The sequence below is a fragment of the Dama dama genome, chromosome 5 (genome assembly GCF_033118175.1).
Source record: "Dama dama isolate Ldn47 chromosome 5, ASM3311817v1, whole genome shotgun sequence".
Lineage (NCBI taxonomy): Eukaryota > Metazoa > Chordata > Mammalia > Artiodactyla > Cervidae > Dama > Dama dama.
The window spans coordinates 121,390,672-121,417,028 of NC_083685.1; the positions used below are offsets into that span (position 1 = coordinate 121,390,672).

General features: G+C 45.1%; 1 protein-coding gene across 2 annotated transcripts in view; it reads right to left on the minus strand.

Moving 5' to 3' along the window:
* Nucleotides 1-4,104: 4,104 nt before the first annotated feature.
* The window catches only part of LOC133057722 (E3 ubiquitin-protein ligase RNF213-like), a 124,456-nt gene continuing 102,203 nt past the window's right edge, over nt 4,105-26,357 (minus strand). For both annotated transcript variants that reach the window (XM_061144589.1, XM_061144588.1), the window contains 21 exons: nt 25,673-25,886; nt 25,237-25,427; nt 24,301-24,423; nt 23,400-23,510; nt 22,190-22,429; nt 21,780-21,861; nt 20,917-20,951; nt 19,029-19,123; nt 16,969-17,128; nt 15,470-15,638; nt 13,946-14,037; nt 13,208-13,459; nt 12,092-12,224; nt 11,659-11,742; nt 11,074-11,254; nt 10,595-10,796; nt 9,466-9,543; nt 8,401-8,595; nt 7,882-7,971; nt 7,610-7,788; nt 4,105-6,058 (listed from right to left, as the gene is read on the minus strand). In XM_061144589.1, coding sequence (XP_061000572.1) covers nt 5,905-6,058; nt 7,610-7,788; nt 7,882-7,971; nt 8,401-8,595; nt 9,466-9,543; nt 10,595-10,796; nt 11,074-11,254; nt 11,659-11,742; nt 12,092-12,224; nt 13,208-13,459; nt 13,946-14,037; nt 15,470-15,638; nt 16,969-17,128; nt 19,029-19,123; nt 20,917-20,951; nt 21,780-21,861; nt 22,190-22,429; nt 23,400-23,510; nt 24,301-24,423; nt 25,237-25,427; nt 25,673-25,886 — 3,060 coding nt within the window. In that variant the 3' untranslated portion in view covers nt 4,105-5,904. The remainder of the gene's footprint in view (nt 6,059-7,609; nt 7,789-7,881; nt 7,972-8,400; nt 8,596-9,465; nt 9,544-10,594; nt 10,797-11,073; nt 11,255-11,658; nt 11,743-12,091; nt 12,225-13,207; nt 13,460-13,945; nt 14,038-15,469; nt 15,639-16,968; nt 17,129-19,028; nt 19,124-20,916; nt 20,952-21,779; nt 21,862-22,189; nt 22,430-23,399; nt 23,511-24,300; nt 24,424-25,236; nt 25,428-25,672; nt 25,887-26,357) is intronic.

The window sequence follows — 26,357 nt, forward strand, 5'->3', positions numbered from 1 at the left end:
GAGTCAGACACAACTGAGTGACTAAGCACACACTTTCGAGAAGCAGGAATGACTTTGCTGCTTCTGCTGTTGTCTCCAGTTTCTCCAGCTTAAGATCAATAGGGCAAGGTGCCATTTTGGGGGGTAGTGTGTCCTGAATGCCATCACCAAGCATCTTCCATTTACATGATACCTTGATCTCAGTTTCAGTGACTCTTTTTGAGGACAGGACACAGTACTTAGTGGGTCCAGGCTCAAATTTGACTCTGTGGATCTTGGTGAGCAGAAGGACAAATAGGGACAGCCTGTGGAGCACTGACCCCTGCCTGCCCATTGAGTGAATAGTGATTCCATTCTCTTTGTGCCAGGTGTTGTGTGAGATGATGGGGTTGCAACTTTCTGGTGGTAGAACTGCAGTTGTGTTAAGTACTGGCCTGAAAATAATACGGGAGCCTATTTAAACTGGTAGTAAGAGGAGACCTGATGGGTGAGTATGAGAGCATTTCAGGCAAAGAAACAGCATATGTAAAGGGCTGAGGCAGGAAAGAGGTTGGTTTATTTGATGTACTGAAAGGCAGCCAGCTAGGCTGAGGTGTAGCAATTTAACCAGTGGTTTATGTTCTACTAGGGGAATACAGAGAAGTATCTGATAAGTAGTCTGAATATAGACCTCAAGAGGAAAATACAGGAGACTAGAACTGGAGTCTGAATTTTGGGAAAGGCTTCATATGGCATTGACCACTGGTGGGTCTGGAGATGGAAGTTTTCAGCTGGGAGAGGGGATGAGGACTATTTCCTGAGCACTCACAGCAGACCAGGCACTGTGTTGTGATTTACCCGCACCCTCTTTATTTCTAACCACAGCGCTGAGAGGTATTTTACAGATGGGGAAATTGAGAGGCAAAGAGGTCAAGTGGCTGGCCTGAAGTCAGACAGCAGACAAATGGGAGGGCCAAGAATTACTCTGGGGTCCACCTGGGCCTTACTCTGTGTCAGCCTTGTCGTGTTATAGAGCAGACAGGATGCAAAGGGCTTTTGATCCGGTAATCCGGAGCCATTCACTGGCCTGTGGAGACGGAGACAGTTCTGGGGTGCTGAGGAGAGAGCAGTGGTCTGGATGGAGGTTCTGATATGCTTCAGGGTATAGGCGTGGTGATGGGAGGGAATGCTGGGGAAAGTGGAACACCCCAAGTGGGTCTTGGTGTGAAGGAAGGGGAGCAGGGTTAAAAGCAGGCCTTTATAGGATGTGCAGTCACAGGGGTGGTTTCCGTGTGCTCCCGCTGGGCTCTTTCCTCTCCAGTTTCTCTCTGCTGTTGCCCCAGATGGCTTCCTGAAATAATCCCAGCTCCTCAGAAGGAAGCACAGCCCTGCTGTCCTCAGAATACACTTCAGTCTGATGAGGTGTGAATCTTGTCAGCATTTGCTTTCTTGGGAGAAGGCACATTCCTGGTGTTTTTCCAGTTGGAAATGGGATTCATAATGTTTGAGCATGGGACTAATTAATAACTAGAGGAATTAGAAAAAGCGAAAAGCAATATAAATGCAAATCATGGCATGGATGGATGGTTATTCAGCTCAAGGCCTCAGGCTTTCTTCTTCTATTCATATGTCCTCATCTAGTATCTTTCCAGGTCCAGCCGATACAGTGACCTTATACTAGGCATATTAAGAGATGTAGCAGTGGCCCTGTGTGGGGCTGGACATGGGTAGCTTTACCTACTGAGCAAGGCCCTTTTTCACAGTGATTGTTTATCAGTATTAGTTTGTTTCCGAAGTGGAATTGCCTGAATCTGGGAGGAAATGAAATGGCTCATGACTGTCTCAGTTAAAACACGATGAAAGCCTATAGTCATTACTGTTATTTAGTCGCTAAGTCATGTCTGACTCTCTGTGACCCCATGGACTGCAGCATTCCAGGCTTCCCTGTCCTTCAGTATCTCTGGGAGTTTGCTCAAACTCATGTCCCTAGAGTCTGTGATGCCATCCAACCATCTCATCTTCTGTTGTCCCCTTCTCCTGCCCTCAACCTTTCCCAGCATCAGGGTGTTTTACAGTGAGTCAGCTCTTCCCCATCAGGTGGTAAAAGTATTGGAGTTTCAACTTCAACATCAGTCCTTCCAGTGAATATTCAGAGTTGATTTCCTTTAGGACTGACTGATTTGATCTTACTGTCCCAGGGACTCCTCTCAAGTCTTCTCCAGCACCACAATTCGAAACCATCAATTCTTCAGCACTCAGCCTTCTTTTTGGTCCAACTCTCACATCCATATATGACTACTGGAAAAACCATAGCTTTAACTATGTGGACCTTTGTTGGCAAAGTAATGTCTCTGCTTTTTAATATTTTGTCTAGGTTTCTCATAGCTTTCCTTCCAAGGAGCAAGCGTCTTTTAATTTCATGGCTGCAGTCACCTTCTACAGTGACTTTGGAGCCCAAGAAGATAAAATCTGCCACTGTCTTAAGTTTTTCCCCATCTATTTGCCATGAAGTGATGGGACTGGATGCCATGATCTTTGTCTTTTAGATGCTGAGTTTTAAGCTAGCTTTTTCTCTCTTCTCTTTCACTCTCATCAAGAGGCTCTTTAGTTTCTCTTCACTTTCTGCCATAAAGGCTGTATCATCTGCATATCTGAGGTAGCTGGTATTTCTCCTGGCAATCTTGATTCCAGCTTGTGATTCATCCAGCCTGGCATTTTGCATGATGTACTCTGTATATAAGTTAACTAAGCAGGGTGACAATATATAGCCTTGACATAATCCTCTCCCAATTTTAAACCAGTCCATTGTTCCATGTTCAGTTCTAACTGTTGCTTTGGACCTGCATACAGGTTTCTCAGGAGACAGGTAAGGTGGACTGTTATTCCCATCTCTTCAAGAATTTTCTAGTTTGTTGTAGTCGACACAGTCAAAGGCTTTAACATAGTCAATGAAGCGGAAGTAGATGTTTTACTGGAATTCCCTTGCTTTTTCTATGATCCAGCGAATGTTGGCAATTTGACCTCTGACTCCTCTGCCCTTTCTAAATCCAGCTCATGCATCTGGAAGTTCTCAGTTCATGTACTGCTGAAGCTAGCTTGAAGGATTTTGAGCATTACCTTGATAGCATGTGAAATGAGCGCAACTGTACAGTAGTTTGAACATTCTTTGGCATTGCTTTTTGTTGGGATTGGAATGAAAACTGACTTTTTCCAGTCCTGTGGCCACTGTGGAGTTTTCCAGACTTGCTGACATATTGAGTGCAGCACATTATCAGCATCATCTTTTAGGATTTGAAATAGCTCAGCTGGAATTCCATCACCTCCACTAGCTTTCTTCATAGTTATGCTTCCTAAGGCCCACTTGACATGGGTGAAAGGTAAATAATTTACACACATAGTAAGGTCATAGAAAGAGAAGACAGTGATCAGTTGTGAAGCTTTTCAGGTTAAGTCACCATCATCCTAGTGACTGTTTCTGTTTGGGCTGAAAGCAGAAGGAACTGTGCAGTATGTGAAGTCCAGAAAAATGAATATGAATGGAAACAAGAATGAGTAAGCTGGAGGGGAAGGTCAGGCAGGGTCAGTGGGAAGCTAAGGAGGAAGGGAAGGTGGGTGGACTTGACAGACCGGGGGCAGCAGGGGGCACATCTGTGAACCAGCACCTCCTCTTACTATGGTTCCGGACCATGGGTTCTCTCCTGGAGGCACCCCTTCTTTTTAGAAGAGAAAATGCAGTTTTCCCCTAGTGCAGTGTTTTGCCAATTGAATGAAAGTGGGCTGCTGGAGCCCGATTGTTTCTTGCTCATGTGTCTTTACTTCCTTTTCCTGAGGAGATGCTTCCCCAAACCACAATCAGCTCCCTGCCAGAGTTAGCGCTTACTCTTCATTGGCTGGAGCTCTGCTTCCTCCTGGAAAATCCTGTCAGGCAGGGAGTGAGAGGGCAGCCTTCTGGGCGAAGCTTTGGCCCTGAGCCTGCAGACCAGGGAGCGGTGTGAAGCTCCGCGTCAGCTCTGCTGCCGTTTTCTCCAGAGGAAGTTTACCCTGTTACATTCTAAACCAGAGCGCACGTTTTCTGTCCAGTACCTTCCACTTTTTGGACACCCCTGCAAGGACATTTCCACAAACACATGGAACCATTCCCCAAAGTCTCTTCCCCAGAGAGGATTCTTTAGTAAGTTTATTGAAACAGGTATGACAAGTATAACAAAATTTACATCTGCCTGTGCTAGACCAGTATATTTCTGTACAAACAACAAGATAGTTAGCTAATGACAATTAACACTTTGAAAGCATAACATACAACAACATATCTTCTTCACCCCTCCAAAAAAAAAAACACCTTCATAACAGCGGGGAAAAAAATTCTCCCCTGCCCCCCAAAGGAGGTGTTCATGGGTTGGCCAGCTCCATCCCAATTCTGAGGTATCAAAGGAGTTCCAAGTGCAAACTGAAGTGATGAACAAGCAACTCCCCCACTCCCACATCCATTAAACACACAATCTAGGAAACAGATGTCCTTGTGGAGTGCCTTTGCATAGAATTATTAGATAAAGATAGGTTACTATATACAAGTAGATATGGTACCAGATCCTAGGTCCCTGTGCTCCCCTTCCTCAACCACAGTGAAGACAAATCACAATAATGAAAATGGAGCACAGATTGTTCTACAGCTCCCTCCGGTGGTGCTGAAGAGCCTACGTTGTCCTTGGCAAGCGTTTTCTATTTTTGTAGCTCTCACCATTCTGTGGCCTCATTTCAAGCTGACTGAGACATCATCTTATTCAGGATGTGTATGAAAGACATTTACCTCTGACTTGTAAACAACTGTTGTCTCAGGGCTAACAGGTGCCGAGCTACCCAGGAACAGGAATTAGTCCAGAGAGGTCAGAAGCACCAAGTAGATTTTGAAACAACGACACAGCACTTAGAGTGAGAACAGCAGCACAAGACTGGGGTGCGCTGACTATTCTCTCTCCTTTATCAGAAACTTGACTGGTGTATATTCTGAGTCTGTTTCTGTGCCTTGACTGAGACCCAAAGAAAGGAGCAGTAGTCATACACTTGGGGACATCAAGACCACGCTAAAAACTCACGTTTATTTAGCAGAATCCTACAGAAGCAAAAACTTCCCCCAGAAATGCCAGAATGCCAGAACCATGCCTTTGATCCAACTTTATACTGATCAACTTTCACTTAGAATTTTCTAGAATACTAGAACTGGCAAGAAATCTGGCCTTCACTCCAGTCCCTTCATTTTGTAGACGTGGAAACTAAGTCACCAACAGTGTCCTTGACTCTTGGCCCAGCGCTCTTCACAATGAAAGCTTTGGGGCTCTGACCCTTGAAATTTGGCAGTGAATCATTTGTGGGCATGGGTGAGGGCTGGCTAGTTTGGCATCAAGGCACTCGCAGAATGGCCTGACTTGTATTTGTATCTTCTTGGAGACCTAGAAGTACTTGTATAATTCTCTGAATTTAAAGGAATGGAACAAGGAAGAAAGCCAGCTTCTCCTTTGTGACTGCAGAATAAACTAGAAAAGAAGACAAAAATTAATAACCTTATTTTCCGGTCCCTCTCAGCAGGCAGTGGTCTGAGGAAGAAGGGGCTGGTGTGCTGGGTACGCGCACGGTAAGACACAGGACACCTGGGGCACAGGTTGTATGTGTGAAGCTGAGAAGCTATTTTTCGGTCTCTCCCAGAGGACGGTGCTTTATTCCAGTTCCATATAATCTTCAGTTCTCACTTCCCAATGAATGGTATTCAGAATATGAGGAGATAAGTTTCTGAATGTTCTTGAAACAAGTTTGGCTCTCAAGAAGCTGTCAGCCAGCACAGCACATCTTGGTCTCAAATTTAGTGCTGTGCCCACAGCTTTCCTTCTAAGCACCCACCCGTGAGGGAAGAGCCTTCTCTGCCCAAGTCCCCTGTAGAGACAGGAAACAATTCTATCTCATCTGTCGATTCCGTTTCAGTTCAGCAGCCATTTTCCACACAGCGACACAATTGGAAAGCAGTATCTCTTCTGGGAACTGAGATTCCATTTCAGGAGGAATTTCACTGTCTTTAGTCTCCATGTAGCTCACCAGTGTATCTCTCAGGCTGAAAAACCAAGGAACAATAGACAGCGTTAAACAGTCATGTGACATAAGGAGTCATGTGATCACTGGTCAGTTTTTCAGGTCATCACAGGACTAAAGTGCTCATTAAGGCCGGTAATACTGAGAGTCAGTTTAAAGACAACTAACTGCTGGCTCAGTGGTTAAGAATCTGCCTACAATGCAGGAGACCTGGGTTCAATCCCTGGGTTGGGAAGATCCCCTAGAGAAGGGAATGGAAACCCACTCCAGTATTCTTGCCTGGAGAATTCCATTGACAGAGGAGTCTAGTGGGACACAGTCCATGCGGTCGCAAAGAGTTGCACACGACTGAGCCCATGCAGCTGATCCGCTGAGTTACTTACCTGGCACTAGAATCCTGGCTTCAGGGATTTAGTGCATCCCTGCTGCTCCCCACCCTGGACTGCACCTACTCTACAGGAAGGATCTCCCCTTGATAAGGGCCCAGCCAGATGGTTCTAAGAGCTCTAGTAATACATCTGCTATACAAAACACAAAGCCTCACCATTCAAACAAAGCTTCTAGTCCAGTTCATGATTTGTTTAACAAAGATCATAAATTCTCTAGGAAGAGATATTCTTTCCTTACACTAAAAATTCTGGGATAACAAAGATTTCTTAAATAAGTTCAAAGAATACAAATGTAAATAGGCATATGCTACATAGCATAATGGAGGAAAATGGCAATTATGAAGCCCTGAGGAAAACTGGAGTTTATCTATTTAGAAAAACAATAAAGTGAAAATCCCTTCCTCAGACCACACATTAAAGCACAAGGAAAAAACACGGGAGAATATTTTATAACCTTGGGACAGGACCCTTAGAGGTACATCTTCCTAGAGTCCTCATAGGAAAAATCTCTCAGATTTGGCTTCATAAAATTAAAGACTGAGATACAGCCTTTGTAACATACCAGATAAAATATGAAGAAAAATACACATAGTCCAAAAGAAAACTAATCAAGAGGCAGTTTGGAGGAAGATACACAAATGGCTGATAAATATTTTCAGCCTTACCAGTAAATGGGAAAATATAAGCAAAAATGAGATACCATTTTGGGGCCATTAGATTGTTAAAAATACGAAAGATGGATAATATACAGTGTTGGGTATTCTTTATACGTTGGTGTAGCTTTTTCTATCAAAGTTAAAATGCACATCTCTCTGACATAGGGAGACCACTACTCATAATGCAAACATAGGACTTTTGCAGTTGATAATGGTTAATCGGACTTTCCTGATGGCTTGGGGTAAACAATCTGCCGCAATGCAGGAGATGCGGGTTTAAGAAGTGGGAAATGACAACCCACTCCAATAATCTTGCCTGGAGAATCCCATGCACAGAGAAGCCTGGCAGGCTACCATTCATATGGTTGCCAAAGAGTTGGACACGACTTACTGACTAAACAACAATGGTATATCAGCAGGAAACCAAATTCTGCAGTAAGACAACAATTTCCATGATTATGGAAGATCTTGGGAGACATGGCAGAATGTTGTATGTGTGCCTTGCTTGGCAGCCTTGCAAGCCCCTACCTCCACTCAGGGTTGAAACTCTCTGCAGTCTTGGGGTTCTTTAGCTTTAAGATCATCATTTCGTGAAGCTCCAGGAGGAAAGCATCCAGGCCAATCTGATTTAGGAAGGTGTTGAGCAGCTTAGCATTTTCAGGGCTGAGATCAGCTTTGTACCTTGGGATGATTTCCCCAAATGGCTCCTGGAATGAAATAAGAACAAATGATACATGGAAGCCTGGAAAGGGAATGTGCAGCTCCCTGGGTCCAGGCGGAGAGGAAGAGGCCAGACTCACTTTTCCCAGGCGAAGTAGCAGTTCAGACTTGTGGGCAGAGAGGAACTGCCAGAGGGCGATGGTATGTTTTAACTGGCATCTGTTTAAGGCCTGAAAGAGAACAGAACTCTTGAATATGAGGCCCTGCTTTCATTTGGCCCTGCACTGATTCCATCTCCTTCACTACGGAGGCCACCTCTGCTTCATCCACTAATTTCCTACCTCGACTCTGAAAGGTCTCTGAAAGCCTTCTCCCACCGCAGCATCTCAGGGTCCACCAGCAGCACGCAGTCTGCACACACACCTCAGCAGACTTGTGCTTCCAAACTCTGTACATTCCGAGTACATCTCTGCATCTCCTGTCACTGTGTTCTGTTTACAATGTAGACTGGCTGGGGAACGAGGTATTTTCACCTCCCCTCCTTTTCAGGGGCTGCCTAGATTGGTACTCCCTGGGGCGTGGTATCCCAGTAGGAAGTAGGGAGACGATAGAGGGGACAATGCTGATTTCCTTTGGAAGAGGCCAGACACGAGACCTACCTTTGAAACCAGTGAGGTCGGATCGCCCATCTTCAGCATGTCTTGGATATACACATTTAAGTGCATGTTTGGATCCCCACCAGCTGTGCTCAGAAACCCCAGCGTGACTTCTATGGCAGATAGAGCTTCACAGGCGTCACTGTAGGACTGCAGTTGTCCTCTGATGGCAGTGATGGCCGCATTGGGGAGGGGACTCTAGGAAGTCAAACGCAGGATAGGGTCCACAGTTGGGGCATGCTGTGCACCGCCACCCTGTAAGAGTCTTATCTTCATCACTGCCAAGGCCACAGAATGGGACAGGCTCTCTGACAGCAGGAGTCTGCACTTGGTGCTTCTTGAGTGTCAGCAACATTCAGGTATGTTACAGAGAGAGAGATGAACTCACTGAATGGTCAAATCAACTTCGTGAGGATATGCATATGGACACACACATACACAGATACACAGCCCCCACAAACTCACACACACACATAAATCAGAAAAGCAGGAATAAGTAAGTTCTCTGGACCTTTGCCTCAGCATACACAGTCATGACAGCACTACTAAAAAACTACAAGCATAAGATTTCAACCTGTTAATGCTCAATGAGAAAACTTCTGCTGGGACTTCCCTGGTGGTCTGGTGGTTAAGAATCCTCCTTGCAATGCAGGGGATGTGGGTTCTATTCCTGGTTAGGGAACTAAGATCTCACATGCCACAGAGCAACTAAGCCTGCCTGCTACAACTACTGACTGCGTGACAGGATCTCGTGTGTCACAACCAGTGAGTCTGTGCACCGCGGTGGGAGTGCCTTCATGATACGGTGATGGTCCCACATGCTGCAACTAGCACCCGAGGCAGCCAAAATAAATAAATACTTTAAAAAGATTCATGGGAAAAAAAAAAAAAACAAACTTTTGCTGATCCTGTGTGCCCTCTAGAAATATCACGGTGCTCAGAACAAAGGGAGGCCCTGAAACTCTTTGGTGCTCATGGCAAATGCCCTGAGTGAAGGCGGAAGAGTCCTAATATGGATGGAAACACTCTGGTAAGACAGAGGCACACGCAAATAAGGTTGATCATCACCTGTTGCATTTTGTTCTTGATGTCCATGAAGAGATGCTCATAGTTCCAGTCACGTCTGTATACCAGAGTGGGTATTCCCTAAAGTGAGAAAGAAAAAGACTGGAATGGAATTCACCGTGGAGGTTTCCATCAGATGACAATATATGCCTGAGTTGAGACTTGGTTGTAGTCCCAGGGATTTCAGTGCATCACCGGCAAGGCAGGCAGCTCCTTGTTGCCTCGTGATGTGTGTTTACCCTGTAAACTATGGAAACAGTGACACAATGAGGAACCCAGCCTGCCCCCCAGGACCAAGCAGATACTGTCACATGGTATTCTGTGGCCCTCAGACCACCAGTTGGAGCAGGCCATGAGGACATCGTGCTGACACTGAGCACAGACTGTGGACGAGGGGGCACGCAGCTGACAGAGCAGAATGAATTAAGGCTTGAGCTCAAACAGTTCACTGCCTAACTGCAGGCAGGGAGGAAGCATAAACAGAATGAAGTGCCACACCTTTGGACCTGGAAGCAACAAGCACAGGCCAGGTAAAGAACGGAACTGCAGGCTGCATTCAGGGAAGGGAGAGTGATCCAGCCTGTGCAGTCATGGGATTCAGTGCAGGGAAGTGGATGGAGAGATGCAGATCTGGATGTCAGAAATGTGGGCTAAGAAGCCTGAAGCCGGGGACTGGTTGGGACCTACTGCAGCAGTGGAGCTTAAGGACAGATGCTTTGAACTAGAGCAGCGGGCTGGTTGGTGAAACGCAGGCGCCTGATGGTAGAGATGACAGACTGTGTTTGCAGACTAAAGGAAAAGGGGGAAAACAATGAGGTTCAGTGTGGGTGGCTGGTGGTGCCATTAACTACGGCAGAGAAATCTGGACTAAGTCCACTGAGACCTGCAGTCACCCTTGGGTGCTGAGGCGTGGATCGGACGTATAGACAACTCTGCAGAGCCGTCAGCCCTGCATGCGGGCGTGGTCACAGATACTAGGAGTGTGGATGAAGGGTCCAGAGCATCCCTCCTCATTCTGAAACTGCTGTGATCAAAGCCACACTTGAGGCAACTTTTTCAAGACAGACACACAGACCACAGACATGTGGACCATGGACACGTGGGCCATGTCAATACAGCAGGTCAGCCTTGCCTTGAGGGTCAGCCTGGGCTTGCCCTGCAGGAAGCGGCTGATGATCTGGCGCTGGATCTTCTCCAGGTCAAACTCCTGCAAGGTCTCCCCGCCCTGCTGCACGTGGTACTGGCAGTTGGAGAGAATCAGTGGAATCAGGTCCCGCTCCACTTCGTAGCTGATGACGTGCAGGTCAGCAATCTCAGAGGCATCGATGGAGTAGCTGGAGACAGACAGACAGAGTTCAGGGTCCCAGTGAGATGCACATGGCCTGTCCATGCAGAGCCAGCTCCTGTCTGATGTTGCCGCAGGCTGTGCAGGTGAAGGGACATGCAAATCTGTGACACTTGTGAGCGTAGCTGAAGGGGTTTCTGTTCAAGAAGGACCTGAAGCCTGGCTTGCTGTCTCTAGGTCTGGTGACCCTATTTCCCTGTTTGTTCCCCTCAGAAATGACTTCCTGCGCTGAAAGGGCATCCCCCGATGTCAGCCTGCATGCTTACCTGTTATCTTCTTTGGAGAACTTCTCCACCGCATAGACAATTTCATTGTGCAAGTTAATCAAGTAGCTGACTAAGGCGGTGGAGCAGAGGCCCCGGCCCTGGCGGCGAGGCAGGATGACTTCCAAGTCAGTGTCCAGATCAAGGTCGGAGCTGCAGTAGTCTTTAGGTAGCTTGATCTCACCTTAAATGACAGAGGGGCAGTCACCTCCCTGCTGTTTCTTTCATAGCATCAGGACTGGGAGCCCACCATGGTGGGAAGGGGGGCAACGCAGAAGCCACCTCAACAGAACAGAGCTGGGAACCAAGAGTGCTTCTGTCTCCCACCTCTTTTATGTGCTGACAAGTTTCAAATAGTCTCAGCTCCTTTTTGATACTGAATTTGTAGACTCAAGAGGACTGAGGGGTTGCTCTTTCTGAAACGTTATGCACTCATCTCAGACACCCTCACCAAGAGTCCACAGATCCTGCATTAGAGACACACAGCCTGGTGCTGTGCACACACGGAACAGGCAGAGTCAGGCTGGAGAAAACAGGCCTGCAGAGAGGTACTCCTGTAGCGTTTAGTATAAAGGGGATCTGACTTACCATTGGTCTCCAGCGATCGCCTCAGCTTGTTCCATGTTGACAGAAAGACAGTGACTCTACTGCGGGCTAACTTCTTCAGTCCATCTAGCAAACAAAACACTTTTTAAGAACTCCAAGATAACACCTAGTCCCATCTAGGTCAAACCAACAGAATTACTTGCTCTTTGACCCCCCACCTTCATATCATCACCAACACACTCTAAATGCTGTTTAAACTAAAGCCGAGTTTGAGGAACCAGAGAGAGAGAGGGAGATTCTGGACTGCTACAGCAAAGCCTCTAATGTGTCCCAGGCATTCACAGCACCCACTGCTTCATGCTACAAACTTAGGGAACAGAACACACATTAGCCCTGACCTGGAGCCCCCGAGTTGGACCAATTCTTTGTACCACAACAGGGGTAGTCCTGATGCTCTGTGAGAGCAGAGCCTTACCTGAATCGTGACTGCTAATGAAACTTCGGATGGATCTGTATTCAGCTTCTGAAACATTCTGGAATCGTTTCACTAGATTCCTTTGCAGGGCCAAAATCTCGGGCAAGAATTTCACCAGTCTCAGCTCTGCCTCCTAGAGAAGGGAAGACCGCCACGAAAACTTTTTTTTTTTTTTTTCTAGGAACACTTTTTAATGCACCTAGATAATGTTCCTGGGAATCAGACTTTGGGGCTGGCTCAGGCCATGTATTTGTAGTTTAATACGGTCAATGTGCCATTTTACATAACACATAGTACTTGAGAATGGTGAAAGGCAAGTACCTTTCACTTCCTTCAGCAAGTACTTAGCGACTGCTTACAATGTGTTGGCCAGTGTTCTACACTTCTTCAGTGTAATGGACCTGAGCACACCAGTGACAGATTACAGTGTTATCACGATGGCCTTCCCACCAGGAATCCATTTTCATTAACTGACCCACCAAAATTTCTGCATCATCTTACTTCTTCCTAGATTGCAAATACTGGTGCATGGAGGAAATGATTAGAAAATGTGTTTTAGAAAATAAAAATTCAAATGGATTAAAGTTAGGAAGAGTGTGTAATTCTGGCTCTGAAAGATATGATGCACACGTTACTGCTCTGTTCCCCTCCAATCCTACCACCAGCCTCACTCTGAATGGTTTAGGAACAGGGAAGACTTTTTGTTTGATTTCAGTTATGCATTCCCAACTGAAGTTTTTTCATTCAAGAGACACTCATTGGTGACTAACTGCTACAGGCAGTGGGGGGATGGAGTTGAACAGATAAATGAAAGATATTATTCTGTTCTTTCTTGCTGAGTGATTGGGAGAAACCCTCCTGGCCAAGTACTTTGCAGATTCCTACTAATTCCAATGCGTGGATATATTTCACCTGTGACTTTATGCTTCAAATGACTCGTACAGATGGATGTGTTTGGAGATCTCTACCCCTGGGTCTTCTGCCAGAGACATTTTATTCAAAAATCAAAGTAGTTTAATGGCTGTCCCACCCTCAGGACTGATCAGATTAAATGAGAGCAGGGTCTCCAGGTCTCCCGGGGACACGTAGGTGGCGGTCACGGTGAAGCAGCCGCACCTTCTGCAGAAACTTCCAGAGGATGGGCACTGACTCTTTGCCGTTCTTCTGCTCCACGATGTGCTGGAGGTGCTCGATGGTGATCCTTTTCCTGCAGCTCCACATCTTAGAGCAGTGAACCACGCTATTCTTGGGCAGGTGGGGCAGGAAGGTCACTGGGTCACCGTACACGATTCTGGCCACAGGGTTGGAGCTGATGCGCTCATCTTGGCTGATCTGAGCGTTCACTGCCAGGAGGGTTTTATCTAGATGCTACGTGAGGAAAGCGACATGGGATCTGGAAGTGAGATGCTAGGTTTTTGTCTCCTCAAACAGAATAAGTCTCAGACATCTATATTTTATTACCGTTATTTTAAATACTTCCTGACTTATATTTCCCAATGGGCTTAGTTACTCTCAGTAACATTCTTACCTGACAGGGTTTATTTCTCTGCCTCGTTTGCACCTTCTGCTATAAAAAGTAGTGGAGAGAAAATGACTGCCTGCGCTTTCTGGATTCCCAGTAATTCCTCAGCTTGATATACCAGCCTGCCTCGGGAGGGGACAGGATGGGGAAGGGGGCAACAGGAGGGTGGGGTGACTAAATAGAGAACACCTAAATCTGTGACTTAGCCTAGGGTTTCTTTCTCTAAGGGACACTTCCAGAACGGACAACAGACCAAGTGCTCAGCAGAGGCTGTGGAAACCCCTTCCCGCACCTTCCCAGAGAAAGTAGCCCCATAGCTACTCATCACTTACCTCTAGTTCATGCAGAATAAGAGTCTGAATAAGCTGTTCCCAGCTGTTCCTCTTTCCCCTGGTTGACAATTCGGCATCAAAATCTAAAGACCCTGTAAAGAAAAATGTGTATGTTACCCAAGAAACAAAAACCACAGCATTCTACATAAAACACTGAAGAAATGTTTAATTGAAAGAATGCTCCTTTTGGGAGCAGGGGTGGATATATTTTCCTAAAGTAACCTGAGCATTTAAAAATGTTTCCTGCTGCTACCACCAAACTCATGATCTTTGTGAAGATACTTCAAACTCTAAAATCTCTAACCCATGTAATTATCATCTTAAAGCCATTCTGAACAAAATTACTGAAAAGACAATACTTTAAATCAGAAGCCCAGGGGCAAAATAACAGTGACTAGTGGTACCACAGGTCTCAACTGCTGCCACCTGGGCTTGAAGACAGAGGCAGGACCCTGTGGGTGCATTTGATGCAGAATGCCATAGAAACTGTCAGCGTGCTTCTAGAATTTGGTCACTTTGTCAGTGTGATACTTGCTGAGCTTACCTAGTGTGAAACCACTCAGAATGAGAAACTTAAAATCAGATTTTGCTAAATGGAAAATATATATGGATGCTGAGTGAGCGAAAGTCGCTCAGTTTGTCTGACTCTTTGCGATACCATGGACTCTACAGTCCATGGACTTCTCCAGGCCAGACTACTGGAGTGGGCAGCCTTTCCCTTCTCCAGGGGATCTTCCCAGCCCAGGGATTGAACCTAGGTCTCCTGCATTGCAGGCAGATTCTTTACCAGCTGAGCCACAGGGAAGCCCATACGGATGCTGGTTTCTGACAAAAAAAGCTCCTGAAGAGGAAATGGATTTTCTTGTCACGTCACAGATCTTTTTATTGCCATTGTTATTTTAAATAACATTGTCATTAGAGTGGTAATTTAAAAAGATTTTTGCAAATAACCTAAAAGAAAACAAAACTATTCTTCCACCACTCGGAGACAGCCCTCTCACTAACTTGTCTTACAGACCTTTTCTTTCTCAGTGGACTTTAACTTTAAAACTAGAAAATGAGCTTAATAGTTGTTAGCCTACTTTTACATGTGACAAATTGTGGATGCATATACATATTAAATGTCAGTCCACGAATGCAGTATTGTTTCAGGAAAAGAAGATGCTGCCCCCGCCCCGGAAAACAAAACAAAACAGATATCCAACAGAAAGAGACCAAGTTCCAAGCGCTCATCAAACATTAGTCTCTTTGATGTTTCTTTAATGCACGTCGCTTCTTTTGGATGCCGTATGTTCCCCATGCAGTGGCTGAACTACATCCAAGGCTGACTTTTGAAACTAACGCCTCCCAAATACACTCGCACCAGCAGGGGGTCAGTGGAAAGGCCAGGCAGGTGCTCCCCTCCCCGACTCTCTGGAAAGTGCAGGTCTTCCTGCTCGCCCCTCATCTCCTCTGGGGTGGAGGAGTGCCCTGCTCCCCACGCTGGCTGAGCCCCCGCCCCCGGCCCCGGGCCCAGCTCCTCACCGCGGCCCTGCTCTCGGAGGAGGCGGCGCAGGACGAGGTGCACCACGCCGGCGGCCTCGTCCGCGCTCCTCCCCACCATGTCCGTCAGCTGCTCCAGGTCTCTCTGGATGTGCTGCTGCAGAAACCCTTTTGGGTCCCTCACTGGAGGTTTGATGATGTTCATCAAGTCCTGTGGGGGCAAGAGGACAAAACGTCAAGCAAGGTCTTGTTTGAGGAGGGGACGGCAAGTTCAGGAGAGGTCAGGAGTGGTGAAGAGCCAGTTCCGAGCCAGAGGACAGTCTCTAGGAGGGATGTCAGCGTGATTCAAACTGTAGAGGCGACAGAAAACCGAGGAGCAGAAATGAAGGTGGTCTGAAAACGACTGCCTTCTATATTGTCAATGTGAAATAAAGAACTTTAAAAACCTAAACTTTTTGCTCTCAAGGTTAATTAACTTAGATAAAATGCAGCATGCTATTTCTTTCTTCCCCAGAGTCACAGCAAAGACACAGGTAAAATCACGGTGATTTTAGCCTCTCCATTCTCAGGTGTGGACCGGAGACACTTAGCTATTCAGAAAAAACTGACTTTACATCATCTGACAAGTAGTTCCCCTTACCACCATAGGCCACAGTGGGAAAAATTAAGATGTGTGAATTTTACATTATGTTCTGTGTTAGGTAACAATGACTTACTCAAAATCCACAGGGGGTGGCTAGGTCTTTTAATTTTATTTTTTTCAACTATTAAAAATGATTTATTAATATTTTTCATGATTTATTAAAATTTAAAAGTCAACGTACAAATTACAAGAATGACAAAAATTGAGACTAAAATGGTATAAATAATACTAAATTTTTAATTTCAATTTTTATTTTAATTAAACCTTTTAAAATAGTTTTATATAAATTTGTAATTCTAATGTTCGATATCCATCTAATTGTCAAAGAATTGGTATCAGGCTTCAATATGTTTCATCTAGACCTACATGCACAAATGTAGGTTAATAAGATTTGTTTTATATTGTAAAGCATTCTTCATTTGTTACTACTGCCAATACAATTACTAATTCATGAGAATCCTGTGAACCACAAATTGGAACTTCAAAGAGGAGTAAGAAAATAGTTCCTTATTTCTACTGGGAAAGGATACTTAGTTATCAGAGAAGCAATACATTCATACTCTCTGAAAGGAAAGAGTAGACAAATTCATTGATCTGTCTATCCCCTTATCCAAGTACTTCTGCATTCAGATCTTCCCCACACTCCCTAAGTAGTTTCTGCTTCTGATGTCAGTAAGGGCACAACACACAAACCTCACAGCATGCAAACACAGGAAGCAGTCTTGTGTTCCAAGGGGCAAAATCAGAGAACTCGAGCGGAACAGGGTTAGCCACAATGAAACCAAGCAGGACCCTGCAGGGCCTTCCCAGGAACTGGGTAGGGTTTTTTAGATGAAAGGATTCACTATGAAAAACTACCATAGAAACCAGTACAAGATTGGGCAGTACAGTGCGCTACCTGGGGACTCTGGGTGGCTCCCAGAAGCATCGCCAAATGAGTGAGTAGCCGGATGAGAAGGAAGACCACGGGGGACATCTCTCGGTCAGATATCACGGCCACACCTCTGGGTGGTGGGCTTCCCAGCACATGGCCAGTTTGAGTTCTGTCCGTGGTGTCACTGGAAAGGACAAGAGAAGACAGGGTGAAGGCTGAAGAAGACCATTTCTTCTGCCTCTAGGGGCACACTTCAGAGTCTTAGGACCTAGAGACCAGGTTCACGGTTTTGAAGAAAATGATGCTGAAATTTATTTATTCTTTTAAGCCTAGACCACTTTTCTGAGGCTTTTTCTTTATAGACAGGCCCTTCTGGCTGACCAAAATTCCACAACAGTGTAAAGTGTTTGTGAGACTAGCCGGGGTGGGGGTGGGGTCGTGGGGAGGGGCAGCATAATGGTAGGGGGTTTGAGGTACAAACTATTAGTATAAAATAAGCTACAAGGATATATTGTACAACACAGGCAATATAGCCAATATTTTATAACTATAAACGGAATATAGCCTTTAAAATCGTGAATTACAATACCGCACACCTGTAATTTATATAGTATTGTACATCAACTTCAGTAAAAAAAATAAAATAAGCTTTTCTGAGAAGCAGCCCTGAGGTGACCTCTAACATTAGTTCAGCATTCACTTGACCCAGAAAACCCCACAAAATCATGCAAATCAAGATTCACTTTAAGAACATTGGTGAACCACCCCGACCATTGAGGGGATGCGTATCTGAAAAGCCACCAAGTATCCGAGGACGTCACTTAGCAGTGCACAGGACAAACTGGGGCTGAAGGCAGGGTTGGTGGCCCAAAATCAGTGCTGAATTTTTACTGCACGTGCTCAAAAATGCAGAGAGTGATGCTGAACTGAAGGACTTAGATGTAGATTATCTTGCTTATTGAGCACAGCCAGGTGAACAAAACCCCCAAATGCGGCACAGGACTTACAGAGCTCAGGGTTGGATCAACCCCTCCATGAGCTCTCCCCGCCACACTGAGATGATCCTTTCTGAAAAAGAACAGACTGTTCCTAAACCAGAAGAGGGGGTTGCACAGAAGAAAAAGATATCCCAGAAGAACCTGAAGAAACAAAAACTTAAGGTATGGGAATAAATGCTGCAAAATATAAATGCAAATAATAGTGAAATAAAATCATTATCAAAACAAAACTGACTGTTTGTGCTATTCCTGGGGCCATATGTCAGGATGGCGGTTTGGACCTGCTTCTTGCCCTGAATCAGTTGGAGAGCGGCAGGCAGGCAAAGGACAGAGTCTGGAGTAGCTGACATTAACACGGAAATATATACACACTGGTCTCCTTCTCCCACATTAAAAACTAGGATCCAATCTCTGCAAAGGATTTGGCATCACACCCAGATGGGAGGTGCAGTGTGATGGCTATGTTCAGTTGAAATGATACTGGAGATTCTAGGACATTCTAATAGTTTATGGAGATAACAGGTTAGAATATTTTAAACTGTAACAGCACCAAAATAGCTAGACTATAAGATCAATGTAGAGAGGTCACACCTCCTATTAAGGGAGCATTTACAACCATACTTGTCTAATGAGCAACTGTGGGATTATGAGATTAGACTTTTAGCTGGATTCTGAAGTATTTGATAAGATTGACTAGTTCGCCTCTATTTTTCTCAAAAGAAAAAAAAAAGTAAGCTAAGACTTTGTAAGTGACAGGTTTAAACTTCCCTCTGAATTTGGTCACCCTGTTTATGTCAAGCAATTTCTACAGGGGTTGTAACCAAGGTTCAACTGGAAGATATTTGAATTAAAAAGTATTAATAAGTATTAAGGTATGGTCTGTTTTTGCATTAAAAGCCCAGTTAGCCAGTGACAGATCAAATGCCTCACTACCGAATGGCCACAGAGACCTTGGCATTGATATCCAACATGACCCAGATCCAAATGTACTATCGTAATTGATAATATATTTAGTATTGATTTATCAGCTGGAATAGAAACAGCCGCAAAGTACATTATTTAGAAAGGAAATAGAAAATTACATACTTGATAACATGAAACCCCGCCTTCGGAATGTGATTAATCCCTCCAATTGGAGCATGACAGTCAATACAAAAGCTCTGTTCCATCGGCCTGCCACACTAGGAGAAACACAAATGTGCCCCCAGATCAGTTTGGACAAATCCCGAAGTATGAGCATATACTTACCACAGAAGGTACTAGATGCCACTAGGATTGCTTCCTTCGGTGTATGCATACGTCAGGTGGGGCTGCAGGAGCCCTGGGAGACAGGGCAGGCACTCCATGGCAACTGTGCTGTGTGTGTGTGTTAGTCGCTCTGTCTTGTCCATCTCTTTGAGACCCCATGGACTATACCCACCGGGCTCCTCTGTCCAGGGGACTCTCCAGGCAAGAATACTGAAGTGGGTTGCCATTTCCTTCTTCAGCCAACTATGTTGTGTGTGGGCAAATATAGACGTTTTTTAAAAATAGAGGCTATTAAGTTTTATTCCCAGTCACTTTATAGATAAATATATAAAACTCAATCTTTTATTTTCACATTCATCACTGTTTTCCATTCATTCTCCTACGAGTTTAATGCTTCATTATCTAACACCAGGAATACTACAGTAGCTTCCAAACTGATTTCCTTAAATGGCATTTCCTTAATAGCATTCCTTAATGCCATTTAGAATTTTTCATTTTTAAACAATGTCATCATATGATTTACTACTTCCAAAGGTTCATTTTTCAAAATCAGATTGTGTGCTACTATAAATACACTAATAGTCTATAACAAACCAAACCAGTCTCAGATTCCTGGACCACAGAATTTCAGTACTGGGAGCAGTCTTAGGAAGAATCTATTTTAATCCCATTTTATGGACAATGAAGTGAGAAGCTCAGAAATATACGGTGCGAAGCATGTCTCAGGTTTATCCTCCATGCTGCTTATTTACTGTATTAAATAACATTTGTCTCTTTCAATTCAATAGCCTGTTCTGAGCAGGTAGAGATGACACTATGAATGGCCCTGGCTAGATGCTTTGGGATTCAGAGATGAACAATACAGCCATCTTCCCCTCACAGGCTTACAAGGCGCGCATCTCCTTTTCCTATCCTTCGGTGTCTAGACCCTATCTCCTTGCTGGGCAAGTAATCCAGCCTACAGTCGAGTCAACACCTTGTCATCACATAAAGACCTGAGTCACTGACTCCGTACTGCAGTGGCCAGGGAGGACTGCCAGCATGGTTCCAGCCCTGCAGTTTTGTCTTGCAGGGGACCTTGAGCAACATCTGGAGGCAGTTTTATCTGTCACACTGTGCGAGACAGGACACTACTGCCATCTGGTGAGTTGAGGCCAGGAATGCTTGTAAACCTGCAAGAATGCCCAGGCCAACCCCACAATAAGGCCTTATGTCCACAGGGCTGAGGTCAAGAAACCCAGGCTGGAAAACCTTCATACCATTTGGAGGTTTAGTCAGAATACCTAGTGAAAGTGAAAGTCACTCAGCCATGTCTGACTCTTTGCAACCCCATGGACTGCACCAGAATACTGCAGTGGGTAGCCCTTCCCTTCTCCGGGGGATGTTTCCAACCCAGGGATCAAAGCCATGTCTCCTGCATTGCAGGCAGATTCTTCACCAGCTGAGCCACAAGGGAAGCCCAAGAATACTGGAGAGGGTAGCCTATCCCTTCTCCAGTGGAGCTTCTTGACCCAGGAAATGAACTGGGGTCTCCTGCATTGCAGGTGGATTCTTTACCAACTGAGCTGAGGGAAGCCCCATAGAACAGCTGTCAAAACGAGTCTGTGTTCTCCCCAAAGGTCCAGTCTCTCATTATCCTCCTCCCTTATGGGCCCCCTCCTCGGACCTGGAGGAGGAACACACATTCTGAACCCCCACAAACCCTATCCCAAATACCAAGACTCACCTCTCCTACAGCGCACATGTGACCATTGGGACATCCTGTTGAAAGAACAGGACACATGTTGGCTGGTGAGGCTTTGCCTAATGACCCACCATTAAACAGGAAACCTGACTCCCTGCTTTCTGGTCTAACCAAATAATGACGTGGACTTGATGTCCTGAGCATGTTACCAGAAATCTTAAACTCTGCTGGTTTACTAATAGATGTTTGACACATACCAGGAGCTCAACTTGTATCAGTGAAAAATAGGGTCTGCATTTAATTTCACAAAGCAAAGAGAAACCAGATTACAGGCTCATACCAGGGGTTATTTTTGGAGGCAAAATGGATAGTATTTTATACCCTCCTATTTATTCTCTTTGACTTTTTTTTTTTCTTTTTGCTGTGAGCAGGTTTAATAACAACTTTTAAAACTACTTTTAAAAGATTATCTACTCAAGACAATGGCAAAATTTACATCAGGTCATGGGTTATATTATTTCCTCCCTCAGTCCTATATTTCTAAAAGAACTATCTTTGGATCAAAACCTTGGCTGTATTGTGAGCTAGCCCTAGACTGAGCTTCTGATGTGGTTCCCAGTGTCCCCTTCTCCCCCAAAGGGCATATTCCAGGAAACAGAAGTGCATCTGAGAGGACCCTTTCCCTGGGACTACGAAAAAGAATGATCTGGATCATCCACAGCCAGCAGGTACCAATTCCCGCAAACTGTTTGTGTTCTGCAAAGGCACCCATGGCAGGAGGAGGCAGGCACCTTGGACCCTTCAGGCACAAACCCATGTACCCCAATTCTATACCAATGTTTCCTGTAGTTTTAGGTTGCTATTCAGAGCTCAGGAGTGGGATTCCACCACAGGCCAGCACTTACTGTACCAGGAGACTCCTTCCAGACCCTTCCAATTCCTAGCTTGAGCCAGCAAATCTTCAGGCATCGTTGGAAGAAAGGCATTCTGAAAAGCCAAAAAAGTAGAGCTGGCTTTAGCTTAGTGAACACATCGATTCACTGTCGCTGCTCAGCAAGAGGCCTTGAGTAAGAACGTGACCTTGGTTTTCTTTCTTCTCGACCCCAAAAGCTCTCTATGAAGAACACAGAACAGCTCTCTATGAAATGACAAAGGGCAAGGCAAGTTTTTCACCATGACTGTGGACTAAAGCATCAAGTGAGAAAGAGGACGATGGCAAACCGACAAGATAAACAGGTTCAACGGTTTCTGAGGTACCGGCTGGGTCTCTCAAGTTTTCCCTGTGAATGCAGAAGAAATCATATCCCAGTCTTACCACCATGAGGTGTGGGAAGAAGGCCAAATTCTTCAGGGGTCCTAAGACTTGGCTTTGTCCACAGAGAAGGACGGTTGCAGCATGAACAGCCATTTCTATTACTGTCCCTTCCAGGTTGCTGACCCCAGGACCTGTCCTCAGCAGGGGTAGTTCATTGTTCACAAGGGATATTGCAAAAGGTCTGATATCAGGAGACAAGGTCTTGCTTTTCTCAATGAATTTCTCCATAGCCTCACATTGCTGACAGGAAAGAAATTAAAATACATCAAATAAAAATATTATATGAAAAAAAAAATTATATGAACAGCAGAAGAAAAACCAAAGGTTTTCTCTTATGTTAGTCATGCCTTTTGATCCCAAGAACTTATCAAATATCTCCTTAAGAGGAGTTCTCTGGTGGTCCAGTGTTAGGACTGCCACTTCCACTGCCGAGGACCCGAGGGCCAATCCCTAGTTGGGGAACTGAGATCCCTCAAGACACAGGGTGCAGCCATAAATAAATAAATAAACAAATAGAGTTAGTTGCATTAAAAGACTTTTAAATCAAGGTTAAAATGGCTAAATGATTACTTCCTGAAGGGGAATTATCCAGAGACATCTCCTCTACAAACACAGAAACCACATATGCAAGCACTAGTTTTGATCATTCTGTTTTGGAAAAGATTATTGTATGTCCTTTTTTAAGACAACTTTATTTTTATTTATTTATTTTAAATTTATCCGGCTTCAGTGGGTTTTAGTTGTGGCATGTGGGATCTAGTTCCCTGACCAGGGATTGAACCCAGGCCCCCTGCATTGGGAGTGCAGAGTCTTAGCCACTAGATCACCAGGGAAGCCCATAAATTATTGTTTTGACTTTAGTTTTAACTGTTACTCTAAAAGCTTTGGGTGAAACAGAAAGTAGTTCCTCTTCATAAGAATGCTGAAAACCTCCATCCAAGATTTTTAAAAATTATGGGCATAATTGGTGTTCATGACTTTCTTTTTAATTAAATATTTATTTATTTATTTGGTTGCATCCAGTCTTAGTTGTGATATGTGGGATCTATTTCCCTCACCAGAGATTAAACCTGGGCCCCCTGCATCATGAGCACGGAATCTTAGCCAGTGGACCATCAGGGCAGTCCCGGTGTTTGTGAATTTTACCTTTATTCAAAAAGTCCCTTCAAATCGTAAGACTATGAACACAGCCCTGGAGGCTGATACTCACCTGTGGCTTAGGATGGAGGTCTGCATTGTCTGATCTGTACAAAGTGGTGACCTCTCTAAAAAGTGCTAACAGTAGGTAGACAGCCTTCTGAGTTGCGGAGCTCCTACAGTCCTGAAAAAGCAAGGACATCAAGTGAGACTTTTAAAAGTTATACAGATATAGCTCAGGGCCAGAATCTCATGTGATCTGTATGTGAATAAAGAATGAGATCAGTACTAAAGCCTTGGAGAGGATGAGGGAGCCTTTCCTAATACCATAGGCACCTGGAACCCTGCACCTCAGGACCATCTTCCAGAAAACAACTCTTCAAAAACATTCTCATATTAAATGCAATGTATATTTATTAAACAGCTTAGAGCAGAAGTAACAGGGATCACTATCTGTTCTCTTTCTGACTACACCCCTGGTCCCTTTAGGGAACTTTTGCTGAACTAAGATATTTATTCCTCTTTTTCCAGCAAAGCGCCAAGGTAAATAAGGACTCGGAAAGAAAATAAGAACGTAACAATTTAAAGATTGTATTTTTAGAAGCCTGCATCTATTAAAATAAACACGTGCATGTGTCTCTATGGGAATTATGAGGTTTTGCTTCCCGTGTCATCGTATCTCAGAGCAGAGGAATCCTGGAGGAAGTGGCTTTTCAGCAGGGTCTCAAAGAAAATAATGGACCTAAATAAATCAGAAAGGAGCTGCTGGTGTCCTCTCACAAACCCAGCAACCCAAATCAACCGCTGCCACTCCCCTGTTTGCCAGGCGAGCTCACGAGGCCATGGACACAGGACTTCCAAGGCAGCATGTCACCCTGTGGGGTGTCTCCCATTGCATCATTTGATCCTAACGAGACAAGACTTAGGCTATGAGGGGCCACTGTGTACACAGAGCAGCCGCCAGTCTGGCCTACCTCCAGAGCTGTCTCAACAGCCAGGGGCTTGGATTCCAGAAGGGCTTTTCCCACTGCATCTCGGACAGCCTTGTAGTCGTTCCCATGCACCAGATACCGATCCATCTGGCCTGGACGATCCCTCTGCAACCCCAAGAACACAGGGGTTAACCACGGTGGGTACAGTGTGCGAAATATTGAGCAAAGAACCTTCTTGATAGGGAAAGGAACCAGGCAATCACTGAAGGTGTAAGGGCAGTTGAACCAGGTTTCCAGGGTAGACTGAGGCATGACAGCTCACTGCTGTTTGGGAAGCACCTCCTCCTCAGTGGATGAAGAGTGGGCGGAAATCTAGGGGAGGTGATACTGTAGCTACTTGCCATATGAACTCAGAGTAGAGCACCAAAGACTTACGAGTCAGGCCTAAGTTCCAGGTGGGAGGAAAAATAAGCAGGATTTTTAGTGCCATTTTTGTAACCTCAGGACAGTGAAAATTCATTCATTTCTGGGCTCTAGGAAAGGACAACTTAGTAGTCCTGAAGCCAAAATGACTGCAACTCTGTCATCCTTAGTCCTTCCCTGTCTTCCCTGCTGAAGATAAGGGCTTATTTTACAGGATGAATGACTTTTAATTTGCTGAAGGCCGAAGCCACAGAATCATTCTTTTGCTTTTCCTGCGTTGAATTCAATCAGAAGTGAATCCTACATAATGCTTTGCAGGTAGATGACAAACCAGAAACAAACACAGACACACCTTTCCCCTAGGCAGATAACTGTGATCACAAGCTGGGTCAACTGAAATCCAGACAGAGGACCAGACCAGACCAGATGCAAGCATTTTCCCGGATGGATGTGGGAGAAAGTCAGGGAGGGATGGAGGAGCAGCAGCCCTCCTCCTGGGGTGGGTGGGACAGGGGAGCTGAGACAGCACTGGGGCTGCCAGACTGCCCTTCTCACCTGCTGTGCGAGGACTTCCTTAGGAAACACCCAGCGGGCCGGATGGCCCTCTTTGGAGAGGCTCTGCACAAACGCCATCCCCTGCTGGCTGGTGAGCTTCCTCACCAGGTACACTCGGTACCAGTCATTCTGGACCCGGGCACAGAAGCGCTTCACCTGCTGCAGGTAGTGATGCTTCTCCTCCGCCATCTCTGCAGAGCCAATGAGAAAGGCCAAGTGATGGCTGAGGGTACTTGTCAGTTAACTCTCTGCAACAGAGGCTAGTAAAAGCTCTGCACCTACCCTTCGGGAATTCACACTGAGAGAACTAATCTAGAAGAAAGGGGACACGGTACAGACCAGTATCATCCTGAGAACCAGCTTCCCACACTTCCTGAACTTCTAAATCATGGGGGCTCCCAGCCTGTGGTCAAGAAAGGTTGGGAAGAAGACCTGCCTGAGCCATCCTGAAGCTCGGCGAGGATCTCAGATGCCTTGTCAAGACAGAGGCGGATGCGGGCCATCTTCTGTAGGTGCTCCACTGAGGCCTCACCAGCAGGCCATCGGCTGTATCCCACTGGCTGGTATGTCGTAAGGAACTGGCCTTCCTCTCGCAGGTATTTCAATTCATCCCTTATGAAGAAAGCATTATTCTTCTCATGTATTGAATCCTAGGGAACATAGAACCAGGAAGAAAGGACATTATTCTTTTTTATTTACAAGACCCCGTCTTTGAAATTTCACCAGTGTGGTCATGGACAGTGTAATAAGGATAAAGAACAGTGTTGTAGGTTTGAGTGGCTATTTTGTGAATCATGAAAAATTAACACCTCTTTTTATTTTTATTTTAGGGAACAGAAGGAGGGAAAAAAATTAAAGGTATAATGAAAAAAAAACTTTTAACTTAATCTAACTTTTCATATGCACTGTAAGATTTTTGGAAGAAACACAAATACAAAGAGAATAAAAATTAGAAGTATTCACAACCTCAGCACCCGCAGAGAGGCATCATCAACTTTGGTGGCATATTCTTCAATGCCTTTTTCCCCCTCATGCACATGTACATAATGCCAACATATGCAATTTCTGAGGACAGAAGTAATGTTTCTGAAACATTTTTCCCCCTAAATGGAGTACAGCAT